Raw genomic sequence first — 17,434 nt, forward strand, 5'->3', positions numbered from 1 at the left:
GCAGGAAGTTCATTGATACAATCATCTATTAGAGGTTTGGAGGACAGAATTTACAAAAAAGGAAGACAATCATTCCTCTTGTAAATTCCAGCTAATCTGTCTTTGGGATAGATCAATAAATTGATTTGAGTGCTTAAAATGGGACGTAGCCTTATGAAGGGACTTCAAACTAAAGCTGCAGTTCAAACAACTTTGCTCAGCTAATTTCTAGAGACTCTTCCTTGCTTAGCTAGAGAGCTTTTCTGCAAGTGCATGTTTTTGAATACCCAAGGTAGTAACCTAGTCTTTGTAGAAACAAACAATTCAACGCTTAGTTCACATCTGTTCTTAGTTTGGATCCAACTTTGATGGAACTCTACTATTCTGCCCAATTTTCCTAAAAGTCTTGTTCCTGTAGACATGTACAGTCTTGAAGACTGACAGGACTGTACAAAATACAGATGTGGCCATCATGTACGTTCAGACATTTGCTCCCTTTATGTGATGGCATATGGCAGCAAACACCACAGTAAGGTTCAGATGTGTAGGAACACTTTTTACTGCTGAGCAGCGCTGTTGTAAACAGGAGACTAATCTGAGAAGCAGGAACTAGGAGCACAATATTTTGACCTGGTGTAATGCTGCTTATCAAGGGAGAACCAGCCTCTGGCCCCTGCTTGGAGTATTGATTTTGTATCTCACAGAAAGAAGTGCAGTTTCCAGTGTTGGGATGGGCACCCCTCTTAGTGTACTCACAACCAAGTTCAAGCACACTTGTTCTTCCATCAAATGCTTTTCTCTACTGCTTCCAAAGAGTGGAATACGAATGGTGGGTGGCCCCCACCAATGTAGCCATTAGCCTGATGCTCAGGGTATTTTGTCCCAGTGACACAGAACCCATTAGCACTGAACACTCAGACCGAGGAGGGAGCTGAACCCAAGTCTCTCATTTTCTAATTGTTAAACTAGTATCAAAAGTAACTGCCAGCACTTCCTCTTCAAACAAAAGTTTTCATTTCTCTGTAAGAAAGGATGTCAGCACCTCTCCTCACAGCTGAGGTTCCCAAGTGGTTAGAAGGGCCACTGGTGTTCTGAAGTAGCCATTCCTGTGGTCAGAAACGGTCTAGATATTAGACTCACTCTATTCTGAATGTCTCCAATCATCTAGCTTTGGGCAGCCATGGGCTGGCCATGCTGGATTTAGACTGTGCTCTGCTCAGCCTGCTGCTTTCTCTGGATCCCATTAGGAGGTGCTTAACTTCCCATGGAGCCTAACATGGGTTCTGGATTCCTCTCCTGTGTGTAATATCTGACACATAATCAGAAACAGATCCTGGCCCAAAGCTCTAGCCAGCCAAAAATGGAGAAAAACAGACTGGCTGACATTCTGCCAGGGTTACACTCTCACAGGAATAGTGATGCCCATGGGAAGACATAGATGTAAATTAATTTGGTCCCAGTATTATGGCTTGCAGTTGAAACATTCAGTTGTTCACAACGAAGTTGTAGTGGATACTATGAAACATACTGGCTTTTCATATTTTACATTGCAACAGCAGTTAATGTTTCTCCTTAGATGTTTTGATGAAGCTAGAATGACAGTGTGATGACAGCCAGCTCTTATGGTAAGACAACATTTCCCCAAAAAATAAACTTCTTCAAGTGGCTGAAGCATTACATTCAAATAAAGGGAAAAAAACCCCCCACCTCACAACCTCAAATAAATATCCTTCTAAGTACCAGGAACCAGATCCTCATTTAATATGAACCCTTTAAATAGAACAGATTTAAGCAATTTACAGACACTGAGCATCTTTGCTCCAGAATAAATAGAACTGAAAATAACAGGGTTTTTTTTTCTACTCTCTCCTTTTCATATTTTCTTTTGATCTTTCCTAAGGACTGGTATGAATGCAATTGTCTTCTTGGGTAAGTGTGCACAGGAATCCAGGACTTTTTCTCAGCAAAGGAATAAAAAAAAAAAAAAGAAACTTTGGAGCTACCTACAGCTTCAAATAATCTCCTGTTAAAAAAGCTTGCCCTTCATTCTTCTAAGATGGGTAATAAAGTGATAAACTTCATTTCTAAGACAGATGAGTAGATGCATTGAAACTTATTTGTCTCAAACTGAAGAAAGAATACATTTAAACCACATTCGATGTACCTATTGAATTTTACCTCCTGTGTGCCCCACTGAGTTACTGCAGTAGAGTGTCATCCAAGTGCCCTGATCTGCCCAGAAACTACACCCTGGACACACAAGCCACCAGGATGCAAATAACACAGCCAAGATCCCATTGACTTAACAGCCAGAAGAGGACAATATATACACTATGGTCTATCCTTCTGCCTCCACTTGCAACCCCACAATTCTGCCGAGACGATGCACTTAGTTCCTGAATTCGTGCCAATCATTGCGTCAAGGATGAAGTCATTTAACCTGAGGTCATCCAAGCCAGGCCCTTACCTGCTACAAACTGGCAGAACTCTTCCCACTTCAGCCAAGCTAGGACAGTCGAGGGTGTGCAAAACTGAGACTGGTAGGGTTTCTGGGGGAACTGTCTCTTGCTATTGCACACACTTCTCCCACAGAATACCAGTCACAAACTGGAAACACTCCATCTTAGAATTAATTAGGTTTTCTGTCACTGTCCTAACATGCTAGAAAGCTGTCCCAGGGTCTGACTACTCTGTTGGTTTGAAAATGTGAAGTAAAAAGGCACTTGAAAATAACAAAGTAACACTGGGCAGAAAATGGGGCCAAAAACCCCATTATATGACTTCAGTTCGCTTCCAAAATAAAGTCTCTGTTTAGTAGGCATCAGTCCAGCTGGTCCTTAACTTTTAGTAACTATTGCCATTTCTCTAAATAGATCGAAAAATTGATACTGTGTCTCATATGATTTCTTTCAGACATTTTAAATGTAGTTGCAACACCTAAAAATATTTCTCCTGCCTCACTTGTTGCTTGAAGATAGGTGACCATGTAAGGGACTGACTGAGATTTGACATGTTACCACACACTAGGAGTGTCACAGCAGCAAATCTCTTAGCCTCCAGCAAATATCAAGTCATCTGCTTAACTTGCTTCACAGTGGATTATCTTAATTCACATCACCTTGCATCTGCCTCATACACAGACATTTAACTCAGATTAGCAGATAAACTGATTTTGCCTCTGACTTTAGACAAGAAGTCCTCATTAAGTTTTGCACCTCGAGTCATCTGCTGTGATCTGCCGTTTCAAGACATGGCAGCAACTCAGCCTGTTCTTCTGAGTTCAGGCCCAAATAAAGGCTACTAATAAAACTCTGTAAAGGCCAATTGCTAAGCAAAACACACAAGGTGACTACAAACGCAGGGGATGAAGGAAAAAGGTTTACTCACAACTTATGCACCCTCTCATGACATCTCAGCCAGATGGATACCTTGGAATTAGTTTATGAAGAGCAGGAGTTGGGTTTTTTGGAGAAGTATATATGGCTTCGCTGCTGAGTGTTGTTCTGTGGTAGAAGGGCCGCTGCATTCTTTCCAGTGCCAATAAACCTACAAAATTTGATGTATGAAGTAAAAATCTTCATTAGCAGTATACATTAGTGTCATGGCATGCAAAAGCTAGATGATTTTGTTTAAACCTTAAAACAAGCACCACAGCCTTGCAAAAGACTGTGGCAATTAACTGGACAAAAACAGTTTTCCAGGATCTCAAATTACAATGGCATCCACTTAGCTAAATGCAAGTGAGAAACAAGACATATGATCTCTTGTCCCAAATAAGGTTTCACCAAGCAGAAGCTAAAATAATATTAAAGTATTGCTTGTTTAATAATTGTTAAAAAATCTGCAAGATTGCTATTTCCCTCATAAAAGACAGGCTTTCTCAGGACTGTGTTTATATTACTGTACTTCAGAATCACAGGGTGCTGTAATAGCAATTACCATCCTTTGCAGTTGATGTGCACTTTCAAAGCACCAAGATGATCACAGTTATAAACACCTTCAATTCCTGGACTTCTAAGATATATTTTTTGCATTTCACTCAGTTCTTAAGCAAATTTCATGTGACCTTGAATTTCAATGTGAAACTACAGTAGAAATTTAAACTTTGCCTCCCCAACACTGACCTACTTCTACTCCTCATCCTCCAACAGAAAGATCCCAGCTGGGGCAGGAAACTGCAAAGCCTGGATGTAGATTTGACTCTCTAGGGGTGCTCATACACTGAAGAGGAGGTTGCTCTTTGCTTATCAGGTAGCTCCTGCTGCAGTAACATGGCCCAGACCTCGATGGGTTTGCTTCCAAAATAAAGTCTCTATTTAGAGACTGCATGGGGCTAGACCTTGCCCCATAACCAACATGTACTGTCTGTGGCACAAACCTGCCCATTCAAAAAAAAAAAAAGAAAAGAAAGAAAAAAAAAATCAGCTCTACATATGTTAGACGCTGACCTTCTCCTTCCACCTGCATGTATTTTGGTCACTGGCAAGTACAGGATCATAGAATCATAGCATGGTTTGGGTAGAAAAGACCTTAAAGATCATCTAGTTCCAACCTCCCCTCCATGGGCAGGGACACCTTTCACTAGTACAGGTTGCTCAGAGCCCCATCCAACCTAGCCTTGAACACTGCCTGGGACAGAGAACGCCCAACTTCCCTGGGCAACCTGTTCCAGTGCCTCACCAGCCTCACAGCAAAGAACTTCCTCCTAATATCTAGTCTAAAGCTACTCTCTTCTAGTTTGAAGCCATTCTCCTTTATCCTGTCACTACATGTCCTCAGAAATAGTCCCTCTCCAGCTCTCTTGTAGGCTCCTTTCAGGTACTGGAAGGTCACAATTAGGTCACCCTGAAGCTCTGTCTTCTCCAGGCTGAACAAACACAATTCTCCCAGTCCTTCCTCGCAGGAGAGGTGCTCCATCCCTCTGACCATCCTGGTGGCCTCCTCTGGACTCACTCCAACAGATCCATGCCTTTCTTGCGATGAGGACCCCAGAGCTGCATGCAGCACTCCAGGCGGCATCTCACCAGAGCGGAGTGGTGGCCCTTCTCCAAGGGAGGAATGATTGGGGAGTTGGAATTTTTTTTTTTTTTTGCTTAGTTGGGGATTTTTTAATATCGACGTTTTGAAGGCAGAACACTCCACGCGTTCTTCCTAACTCCCGGGAAGGGTGCCTGCGGCGGGGGAAGCACGGAGCGGGCGCTCCCGCCCTTCCCGGCCGGTCGGAGGCGGGGTGCCAGGAGACGCGGCGCAGGAGGAAGTCGGCGCGCGGCCGGAAACCGGGATGCGGAGGGCGGGGAGGGGGCGTCCGGGGCCCCGCCGTCCGCCGGGGTCTGCCCGAGCGCCGATGTCCCCAGCGGGCGCCCAGGGGGCAGGGGCAGCGGGAGGGGCCGGAGGAGGAGGAGGAGGGGGCGGCGAGGGGCAGCCAGGCGCGCCCCAAGAGCCATGCGGAGCCCGCGGCGAGCGGCGGCAGGACCCCAGGAGCGGCATGAGAGGAAGCGGAAGAGGCAGGGGGCGCAGCAAGCTTCAGAAGATCAGCAACCTGGAGTCTTTGTAAGGAGCGGAGGCTGCCCGCGGCTCCCGCCCCTCGCTGCTCTGAGCCCACCCCGCCGGCATCTGGGGCTGGTTTCCAGTGCGGGGCTGGGGTTTGTTTTGGGGGGTTTGTTCCTCCCCTGTCCCCTTAAGGGTGGGTCGGCACAGGGGCTTCGGGGCCGCCTGCAAGGGCTGCTGGGCGACTTACTAAAGGCTTGTTGGGGGACAAACGGGTCCAGTCCAGGTTCCTCCAAGTCCGAGGGATGCAGCATAGAAGCAGAGGTGGTTCCACTAGGGTGGACTAAAAAAAAATAATTAAAAATTAGGATAAAAATGTTTGAGATTCTGCCTGATGATTCCATCAGGCTTCCGGAACGCTGTAAAAGGTTTATGTTATTTCACTGAAAGGGAATTATTATTTTAATGGAATAAAAAGATCAGAAGGTTCACAAGAACGTGATTTTTTTTCTTTTCCAAGTGGAAGTGAAAAATTGTTATTAAGTGAACCAAACAGCACTGCAAAGTTATTGTTATAAAGATGGGATGAATGTACTTTAACCACCTTTTCACTGCTGTTCTCATAGTATTAGTATGATTTTGCCTGGAATTCCTGTAGATGTGTAGGTAGGAGAGGTATGCAGCTAAGCCAACAGAATATTGCATATGCCATTAAACTGAGGGCCTAAAATGAGGTACAGCCTGTACAGATGTTTTGTGTCCTGACATATAGATCATGGCTGGAAAGTCCTGTTGAAAAGGGTCTTTCATAAAGCAAAGGATTTCAGAACTCTGGTCTTGCACAGTGCTGTTCTTTATGTGCCGTTGAAAAGCAAAACCAGAAAAATCTCTGTCCACTTCTAAGATGACTCTTTAGACTGTCCCAAAGGTAGCACTTTACAGAAAACAATATATGTTTAAATATAGATGAGACTTGGGGGGAAAAAAGACCTCAAAACAAATTCATTTATACAGGCCTGCATCTTTCTAAGTAATGTGTGTTCTAAAACTCCGTGACCATTTCGTAGTGCCTTGGCATTTAAATCCTAAGCACGTGCACTTTCTCAGTTGCTGTGTGCTATGTGTAGCACCTGTTTGCTGTTTGGATTTTAATAAATGGTATATCTACTGTTAACTCCAGAGAAATGCTGCAGGAAATGTGGTACTTTGGTCAGTAGGGTTCTCTCTTTAGGTTTAATACACAGATGATGAAATTGTTATGTATTAGGTTTGGCTGGCAAAGCTAGATGTAAGGAACAGTCCAACTTGACGTTTTCTGGTGACTATGTCTATGATTTAGCAGTGCTGGAGTAAAGAAGTTTGGGTCAGTGAGATCTTGGGGAGGAATGGTACAGAAAAAGAGGAGAGACTTATGTATTTATGGTAACTGAAGCTAAATTGAATGTACCACACATCCACAACAAGTAGTTTTTCTCCTACAAGAATGTGAATCTGAAGGATGTTTGCAAGAGACACATGTGGTGATATGACAGATACTCTCAGTCAGTTTGCATCCATGTGCTGCTGTAGTTCTTGATCATTAGTGATAGAGTAAAATTTAAGGAGAAATGCAAGCTGAAGCTTTTAAGTCTATACCATTGAAAACCTTTATTTTCTCAATTTATTTGTCTTTGCTAAGCTGCAGAGTAACAATATTTCTATTGCTTTTCAGCTATGAGAAACCTCCCCCAGGACTAATTAAGGTTGGTAAATTTTTAGCATTACGAGGGATTTTCATACAACCTGTTCTTTAGGCATGTAAATGTCAGTGTTACCTATATAAATTACAGAGAGAAGTAAGTGCTTCCCAGGAAAAACTCAGAGAATCCTCAGTTACAAGCAGATCCAGATGAAGGGCCCAGAATCAGATAGGAGGAGACCAGTTCTTTTATCATCTCTTAGCACTCTCACTTCATGCAATATTTAATAGTGTCGATGGAGGGGAGTCATTTATGGAAAGCAGATTTGCAGTTTGAATTACACACTTTTCAGGATTCTTCTCCATTGCTTAGGCTTAAATTTTTCTGTACAAGTGCTTTCCTTTCATCACATTAATTACTTTTGCCAAATTTATATACCTAAGCCATAGTGTAGTACTTTTAACCTAAAAAATACTGCTCTGTGTTTTTTTAATTGCCATGTCTTGTAGCAGGAAGTGTGTTAAGTTTTAATTTACATAATCTATATTTAATTTATATAATTTATTTAAATTACTAAAATAGATGGGAAGGAATGAAATTAATATGGCAGTAAAGTTCTGCCTGGAATGTTCAAGGGTGAGAGAAAAAGAATTTTAGATCCTTTGTGTCTTACAACGGAAAAAAAAAGTAATGGGAGATAGGTTTCATACTAAGTAAAGGCCTGCACTCTTTAAAGTATTAATTTTTACAAAGTTAAAAAAAAAAGGAAGTTATTGCCCTTATATTTTTTTTTTATTTTTTTTTTATTTTTTCTGGTAGGAGAATGAAACAAAACCAGAAGACTGCATACCTGATGTACCGGGCAATGAAAGCGCACGAGAATTCCTGGCACATGCCCCAACAAAAGGGCTTTGGATGCCTTTGGGAAAAGAAGTCAAAGTTATGCAGTGTAAGCCCGAAAAAATTCCAGGTGTCATTAGACCTTAATATATCCCCCATTTACTCTGGGGGGAGGGCAGAATGTTGTTGGACAGATAATGAGGTCCAGGTAGATTGGCATCATATTGATATAAAAGCATTCAGTGTCTTGAAGGCTGTAATAGCCTTGTATTTTAATGGACGTTAAATTTATCAACATAGTACTTGTTTCTCTCTGTTTGTTCCAACAGATTGGAAATATTTTGCATAAATGTGGGTTTGGTTTTTTTATACTTCTTCCGATCTGTCTCAGAGGTGCAATTCACTGCTGCTTCTTTTTTTAAAGGTTGGAGGTGTAAACGTTATGGACACAGAACAGGAGATAAAGAATGCCCATTCTTTATTAAAGGCAATCAGAAATTGGAACAATTTAGAGTAGTGAGTACAAATATTGTAGTATTATTGCTTGTCTTTTTTAGTCCTGACAATGCATAACCTTGCAAGTGAAGAGAAGCCTGTCAGATGGTGCTTTATTAAGGACTTTTCCTCCATCTCTAGTATAATATAGATGCCGACAGTCTCCTAATAAAGAAAAAGCTGCAGATGTGGTTGGATGTTTGACTACTTTGCAGAAAATCTACTCTTCAAGAGGAAAATTTGTAATTTTTACAACTAAATTGAAAATCTTCAAGAACCTATTTCAACCATTATATTCATTTTTTTGTGATTAAAATGTCAACATAACAAAAAATGTTTAGCCAAGCTTGAGCTGCCCACATTACAGCTGCTTCAAGCCTTCTGCTCTCGCTGAGAACAACCACATCATGAATGCTGTTGTCTAGGTCTGTAATCCAGTCATTGTCTACAAGTCTGATTTCTTGCTACATGAGGCTGCATCTCAGTTCTGCAGATTCTTCCTGCGTGATCACTTTAACTTTTCCCATTGCTCTGCATTGTTAATCTAGATTTCAGGCTCTCATCACTTTCTGGCTTATCTCCTCATTTCTGTCCTTGAGAAATGTAATCTGGGATAATTCTGTCCAGATTCTGGATTTATACTGATTGTATGCAACTACAAACAGTATTTTTAACCCTCTCCCATGACCAGATTGCCTCTATTCTTCATTTTTCCTTGGGCTTCTTCTCTGTTGCATCAAACCCTTGCTCTGTATCCAAGGCCCTTCATGGTGCATTCCCAATGTCTTTCATTTGCTACTGACATTTCATTGCTACTGACATTTAACTGGTCAGCACCTGCTGTATCCTCTCTCTTGGACTTGTTTGCTTAATCTTCCCACAGAAATGCTTCCCCCATCTCTGCTGCATTCTCGCGTGGCATGAACCCACCTTAAAGCTTACGTGCTATCTTCCTTCACAGCTATTTTTTGCTGCATTGCCTGTTTAATTAAAATTAGCTGATTTAAGAACCAGTAACAATACTGCATAGCATGATAGCACAACTTCATCATCTGTTTGTCTTATATTTCTTGTTGCTGTTTTCCTGTATGTTTGTATCCAAATTTTTTAAATATACTAGAAGGGTACAGCTCGTTATTTTGAACCTCAGTATTTCATCTCTGTCTAGCTATTCCCATAGATTATGTGTGGGATTCTTGTAGTTAACTGTGATTGAAGATTTATTATACCTCAGGAGAGTCTCCTTCATTAGTGATGTAATTAGACAAGCTTTCCCTGAAGTAAATACACCAGTTCAGATTAACGATGTTAAGTCTGAGAGTATACTTGTGAATTAAGAGCTTGCTCAGCATATTCCATCATTTGATAAAAAGCCTCTTGCATTTGGTTGCTGTGGTTTATTTTTTTAGGAAATACAACTGTTGGTGATAAATACTTTAATTTACCAACACTGGATTTTCTGTTTTCCACTTTAAAGGCACATGAAGATCCAATGTACGATATAATAAGGGAAAATAAACGTCATGAAAAGGAAAAGAGGTAAGTGTATCTGTAGTAAACTGCATTTTCAATTTAGTTTTTATTTTGATAACATGGTACTAAGGTATGGGTGAAATTTTTATATAAGCTTACTTTTAGCTCAGAGCATCTTCTTAATGGCAGTTTCTTTATGTTGGCAGACTAAGGCATTTCTGCTTTCTGAATAATGACTCCGTCAAGTACTTCTTACCTCTTTAATTCTATTAGCTTCCCCAAAATGTTCCCCAAAACAAAGTTTAAAGATGAGTTGTATTCATTTATGCCATAATATTCAGGTACTTAGGTTTAGGTTTTTTAGGCCAAAGAAAACAGTTTGATTTTTTTTTCTTTCACTGACTTTTGAGATATTTTCTAAAATTTAATATGTCAAAATGCCTTCAGCAGACATGAAGGGGTGGATTTAGAAAGCTAGTTCAAGGCACCTGGTGTTGCTCCTTTTGTGAGGTCATTATTTAGTATATAAAGCAGCAGAGTTTTTAATGCCTTCTTGCTTGAACTGCATCAGTGGAATAACCAAAAGAAACTATAGGTAGCCCATAAAGCAGCACTGCTGGTGCAGGTGCATTACCTTTTCCTTGGAGAGGAATCCTTGAAGAGGATACTGAAGAACAGTAATAAAATAAGCAAATACTTCACCCTCACTTGCCAGTAATCCTTGAAAGTCCAAAGGAAGAGCGCCTTCCAAAAATACTTCTGCATCCAGAGTAGAGCCTACTCTATAGCTCCACTGACATCATCTCTGTATCAGCAGGGCAGTGAATGTAATAATATCATGATCACAATATGCATCTGTGTATGGATAAGCATAGAACTTCTTATCACCAGGTGGTCAGGTGATAGCTGTTGCCTTGTTATTTTGCACACATAAATAAGCCAGTAAGCCAGTCTGCACCTGCTATCCCATGGGATGGAAGGTCTCTGAAGGCACAATATCTGCTTGTCTCAAAGGGGGTTGCTTTTATCAGTCTGTGATATTATCTGTAATAGGAGTGTAATTAAGCAAAGGAGGAAATGTCCCCCTGCCCTTTGCATGCAGCTTCCATTCCTCGAGCCAGGAAGGAAACAAACACAAAAGCTAGAATAAATTACTACAGGTAGAGGAGAGCTAGAAGGGATTCTCACTGACATTTTTTAAACTCAGGATACAGCAACTGAAGCAACTCCTGGAGGACTCTACCTCAGAAGATGATAGTAGTGATGACAGTGATGAGGATGATGAAGATGGCAGCAGCTCCACTTCCTCAGAACATAAACACAAGAAGAAAAAGAGAAAAAAGGAAAAGAAAAAAAAAGAAAAGAAGAAGAAGAAAAAGAGGAAGCGTAAATCATCCAAATCTAATGAGAAGTCAGAATCTGACTGACAGCAGTCACCTGCTGCATGCTCATTGACCTCTCTACTTGTGAACTGCAAGGAAAGATCCAAAGAACGAGGAAGAAAACACCAGAAAGGGCTTTGTTAAACTTGGAACATACAGATGTATGCGTACAGCAGCCTACACTGGCATCCTCTTCTGCCCCTCTGCAGTCAGAAAGAAGAAAGCTGCGTTAAACCACACTCAGCCATATCTTTGTGCTGTAAAACCTGTGCTAAGGGTCAGCCGTCCTGGTCAAGTTGGGCCTCTGCGCTGCCGCTCGTGACCATCAGCAGGAAGCGGTGACTTTTGAGGAATCACCGGCAAATCTGCAGCATTAGCAGACTGTCCACTGAAGTGTCTTTTCTCCATGAAGTTATTTTATTATAAACAAAGCCGCACTGTAACAGGACTCCAGTTTGCACCATGCAGAGCACTGAGAGTTCAGTTACAGTGCTTATAATAAGCAGGTTGTACTGTATTTTTTTTTTCTCCACATACATGCTGAAGTTCAGTGTACTTATCCTAATATTGGCAGCTAGCTAAATAAAGAGTACTGCTGAAGGGGGAAAAAGTTAATCAAGGGGATTTACTTTAAGACAAAATTGCAGCATCAGCGAGACTTGATTTGTGTGTGTGTAACAAAACCTCAACATCATCACCATTAACATGCACGGTTCTGAAACATCTAAAGTTTTCTCTAAACTCTAAGAGTGGGAGCCAAGTGTAATGATGTTAGATATTCAACTTTATTGTAAGGAGGTAGTGGTTTTAGTTATTTAAAAAGAGGGGTTTCATGTAAGAAATTAAAAAGATTAATTTCTGCATATACTTCAGTATCAGTTGTTTTGATACAAATGGGGGGGGTGTTTCCTTTTAAAAAGGCTTAGGGGAAATAAATTCCAACCTACTTTTTATGTTTACTAGAATTATTTGATGAAGTAACATTTTTTGAATCATCTCACAAAAATATAAATGTATCTTTCAAAATGGTTTTCAACTCTGTGAATGTAAGCCACAGAGCAGTAGTAAAGAACTTGTAAGCAGGAAGAAGAGAAAGTTTTGTGTACATCATAGACCTTACATATTACTATGGTTTTCTTTTAAATAATCTTGCAGACTTAAGGAGGAAGATAGCTATAAACAGCATTACAGTAATCATCCCTCTTTGAAACCTCAAGATACATTGGTACAAAGCTGCAATTTGAGGGACTAGATGGTGGACACTGGTACTCATTAAAAGGAGAGAGAAAACTAGATTTGCTTTGAAAGGACTTCTATAGAATTCAGGCTCTGTGCTTATACTAATACTGAACACCCCCCCAGTAAAGCTCCAAGATAGTAGAGCAAACATTAACAGTGAAACAAAGGAACCATAGACCAAAATGCATCCAGGATATTTTATTTTCTCCTGAGAGCTTTGGAAAAGAAAGCAAGGGAAATTATAAATTGGGTTTTTTCCCCTCCTACATGTGTAAGAATGATTAAGTAAAAATAAACCCCCATTCCTTATCAGTCACAAAATGTTCTGAAAAAAACCAAGATAGACAAGGGCTGCTTACAAAAAGATTCTTCATTGTATTCCCAGAGCTTGTGGAGTTGTATTTTATCCTTTATTTAGCAAAGTCCCTGAGATGGGATTTACTGGTGATTCCTGATAGTCATCATGAGCAAATTCTGAGTTCCTGGCTTTCACCAGAAAAAGCTTTAACAGCTGAAATAGCATGGGGAGATATAATGGACTGATTCTCTTGGCCAGGTTGTATTGGGCCTTGAGCAGACTTGTCTAGTGGAAGGTGTCCCTTCCTCTGGCAGGGAATTGAGACTAGATGATCTTTAAGGTCACTTCCTACCCAAACCATTCTGTATTTCTTGTATTGCCACAGTTGGTGCTGAGAAGATCCATGCTTTTATAGCATGGGTGATCATTGGATAGACACTGGAAGCCTGATATTCACCTGAAATGCTCTCTCAGCCTCTACCACTTGTAGTGCAGTTACTCTGAATAATACATTTTAGTATTTAATAGGCTTGGATAAATTTTTTCCTTTACATCTAGTCACTTCCTGCAAACCTTGTGATTTCCTTCAGCAGTGAACTCTTCTTCACTAATTATTAATCTGTAACAATTTGCTTTCACACTGCTTCCTGCTAGTTTAATTTCATACACCTTCATTCTTGCACTGTAAAGTTATGTGAACAGCGAATTCCTCTTCCTTCTCCCTATATCCTTTCCACTTTTCTAGATCTCTAATCATATCCCATACATGTAGGTCTTTACCAAAACTCATGACAAGTAGCATTTGAAAATTAAAACTAACAGTTTCAGCAGAGTAAGATTTATAATAGTGCTGATTAGCAGCCAGCACTAGAGAGGAGAGAAGCACAATTTGTATCATCATTTGGCATTTTAAACAATGCCAAAGCTGTCATTTGAGAGACTCTAAGTCTTTTAGAAATATGTAGACTAGAGATAAATACCAACACTCCTTTTATATTAATGGAAAATTGTTCTTAGTAGAAGTAAACCCAGAAAGCAGGATAGAAAGTTATAGTCTTGAAAGACTGATTAGCCTCATTTGTTAAATCATAACCATTTAAATGTTTTTGTTCAAACAATTTTTTTCTGACCTACTTTATAGACATATACTTCCATTTGCAAGTTCTGCTGAAGCCTGAGGGTTAGAAATAGCATAAATGTATAGTTCCAGGAATCTAAATAAGTATGAAATGCAGCTAAAACAAACCCCATAAGCAATACAGCTTCACAGCTCTTCAGCTCCCAGCTTTAATTATCTTAATACTCTGAACAATTTTTGTCGGAAAGGTATTTCAGGAAAAATACTGACATCTGTCACATTCCTTTGGTCATGAAATTACTTGGGGTTTATAGCCTTGTCGAGTGAGACAGCCAGTGGCAGCAAGTCAGGGGAAGCTGAGAACTCTTAAAGAGTGAATTTGTTTTTTCCTTGGTGTGCCTCCAGTTAGCATGCCATGAGTGTTACAGGTTTTGCATTATTGTTTTTTTTTTTGGCCATTGACTCCCATCTTCGCTGTTTGATTTTAATAAGAAGGCCTGTAATTAATTTTTTCCAAAATAAGGCAGAAAACAGGACATTGTAAAAGGGAAAACTTTGCCATCCAGGTGCTAGCAAACTGAAAATTAAAATACAGTATTAAAACCTGGCAAGCCAACATAGCCCACTGGCTCCTCATCAGTGATTACACCACACCCACTTTGCAACAGAGGTTTCAGTTAGTTACAAATAACGATTTAGAAATCCTGAGTCACAGACAGTAAGTCTGCCCAGACGAAGATCACAGTATGGCAGCCTCAGAGGCCTCTAAGGTTTGTTGCTGGTGTGCCAAGCAGCAAATAGATTCTTCAGCTGCCCTTCAGCAGATGCTGCAGGAAGCATGTGAAAGCTGCCAAGGCAATGCAGAACTGCGACAGTTACAAGTCCACAATCCTGCCAGCTCTGCAGTGAATCACTGGGCAGTCCAGCTGCAGTGGTAACAAAAGCTGACACGTATGCGCATCTGCAAAATTAAATATCACTGGGGCTGGTTACCTGGGTGAATAAAAAGAGTCTGGGCTTGAATTCACAGCCTATTAAAATGGAGTTCGTTTGTACTTCACAGCCTTTGTGAAGCATGGCCATTTTACCCACTGGAACATTAGATAACAGCTGTAAGCCAGTTAAGATGCAATCCACAAATCATCCATGCTGCTGAGTGGAAAAAAAGGCAAGCAGAAAACTTAGATTTAAGGTCACAGGACTAGTACTGTTTGAGTAGAATACACCACATACCATATATATTATCAAAGAATTATTTCTGGAGCACTAGAACATTCATGCATACTACTTTAAGCATTGGTGTGGATGCATAGCATGAATATACTACAAGATATAAGCCATCAGTTTAAAATAGCATTTGTTTTCAGACAAAGAGCTGTCTAAACACTCCTACTGCTACTCCCTCACATCTCCTTGGGAGCCAGCATCACCAGGCTCTAAATTGTTTCTTGCATCTGAGTAGAAATCGCACTGACTAGTGCAAGGCCTGTAAAGGGCTGACTAGCATGATCTTGGGAGCACCTATCAAGTATTAGCCAGTCCCAAAAGAGTGCCATCTGATCCTGAGGTCATGAATATTTCTTCATCAGATAAGCAGCAAAAGACATAGTTAAGCCTGTCAGCAGAATTGGGTATTAAAAAACTCCATGCTTGAGGTAATTCCCTCCCTAAGTTTATTCTCTGATGTTCTGGTCCAACAGAGATTCTGTGCAGCACAAAAGCCAAATAAGAATTTCTGTTCCTTATTTTCTTGAAGGGCTTAGAGTAGAAAGGAAATAGAAACTTGGCATCAGAGTGGTTTCTTTCTCCTAACAGCTTGGGGTAAAGGCTACAATTACAGTAGAGCTTTAACAAGTAAGCAAGTGTTATTAAAAATAACAGAAAAATCAAGGATCAGTTGGGTAGGGAAACATCAGTACTCCTCACTGAGGGCAAACAGCATAACCTCAGTTACAGGTCTGACTAGGTAGGCGTGAAATTTGAATGCAGTCACAGGAAATGCTACTTTTATCCATGTAGGTTACTCTAGGACACAGAATAACAACATGGGAGAGAAGGCAAAAGACAAGTTTTGTCTGTCCAATCCCTCCACCCTTTATTAAAGAAAAACAGGTGGGTTTTTTTTTTTTTAGTTTCTCTGCCTTTGTCACTCACACTGTCATTCTATTTGGGAATAATTCGAGACTAGCAGCATCATATTTATTCTTCTCACATGGTGATATTAGCCTTTATAGTCATTTTAAAAAAATATCAATTTTTGAGCTATCCAGCTCATTTAAATCAGTCTATTTCCATTATTCATAAGATAGCAGAGACCTAGTTTTATCATCTCAGTTCTCTAAAGAGACTTCTCTGTAGTCAGTTGGCAAGGTCTGTATCAACTGTAATAGAAGCCATCAGTAAGAAGTCAGGAAACAGGGCACACCATCAAAACCTTTTGTTTCACCTTCAAGATCCGTCTCTGCAGCTCCAGGTCTCCATAACAGACTCAAAAAATCTCCACAGGAAAAGAAGGGGAGGAAGGGGAAGCATCACATCGATTCACTGCTTTAGTTTTAGTCCTCAATCATGCATTTGAAGAGAGGAAGATCTGAGGAACTGCCTTGAAACTTCAAGTCAGTACTTGGACTTGATACAGCTCTAACTATATTCCTTTACACTTTGACAAAACCAAATCCAGCCAAAAATCCAGCTGCTGGAAGAGAATCTCGTGCTTATGTCCACATCACATATGAGATGACACTGACAGGCTTCACAATCCTGCAGAGTTTAGGAGCTGGGCAGCAATAACTGGTGTGCTATAACAGCACTGGTGCATATATGTGCCCATGTTAAGCTTTTTTGCTGTGTATTGATTGAATACAAAAAGTCTCAAAGTGCAATTCTATGAAATTTATTACTTAAATAGTGGATGTGCTAGTTATAAAAAGGTGACTGGTGTTAAATATTTCATTCCATTTTCATAGCATCCTCAGTCTTTACAGTGTCACTTCTTACCCCTTAAGAGTGCAGAGCAACTTACAAAATATACAATAATAATTGAATTTTGGATTATGCAAAACAAACCTTTGATACATTTTTCCCCCCTCCTGCCCCAATATTTGCAATTATCTTCTCTTACAGAGGGACCTTTTTGTTCCACGACCTAAAAGTAAAAAAAGAAAAGAAAGACAGACTGAAGTATGCATTCTGCCTCCAAACAATATGTCAATTTGCTTCTAAAGAAAGATAGACATAAGTATTGCCTTTTCCTACTGCAGGCATTGATGGTCAATATTACAATTACGTACTCGACTTCCCAGCAAGTATAAACTCCACATGAGTAACTTTGGGCTTCAGAATATCCCAGCATAACAGATAAGAGTTCCATGTGAAACTCATAGCACATTCTCAGTGTGTTCTTGTAACTACTGTGTTGAATGTATCCAAGAAACATCAACTATTTCTGGGACAAATAAGAAATACTTTGGGATTGTGCAAGTTT

General features: G+C 40.3%; 1 protein-coding gene across 1 annotated transcript; it reads left to right on the forward strand.

Annotated features, from left to right (window-relative positions):
* Window positions 1-5,290: 5,290 nt before the first annotated feature.
* RP9 (RP9 pre-mRNA splicing factor) lies at window positions 5,291-11,950 on the forward strand. The gene is made up of 6 exons (XM_018075924.2): window positions 5,291-5,529; window positions 7,178-7,208; window positions 7,965-8,094; window positions 8,410-8,501; window positions 9,958-10,019; window positions 11,161-11,950. The coding sequence occupies exons 1-6, from the start codon at window positions 5,324-5,326 to the stop codon at window positions 11,378-11,380; spliced, it is 741 nt and encodes a 246-aa protein (XP_017931413.2). The 5' UTR covers window positions 5,291-5,323; the 3' UTR covers window positions 11,381-11,950.
* The last annotated feature ends 5,484 nt before the right edge of the window (window positions 11,951-17,434 follow it).

The sequence above is a fragment of the Manacus vitellinus genome, unplaced genomic scaffold (genome assembly GCF_001715985.3).
Source record: "Manacus vitellinus isolate BGI_N305 unplaced genomic scaffold, ASM171598v3 scaffold_3_pilon, whole genome shotgun sequence".
NCBI classification, from domain to species: Eukaryota; Metazoa; Chordata; class Aves; order Passeriformes; family Pipridae; genus Manacus; species Manacus vitellinus.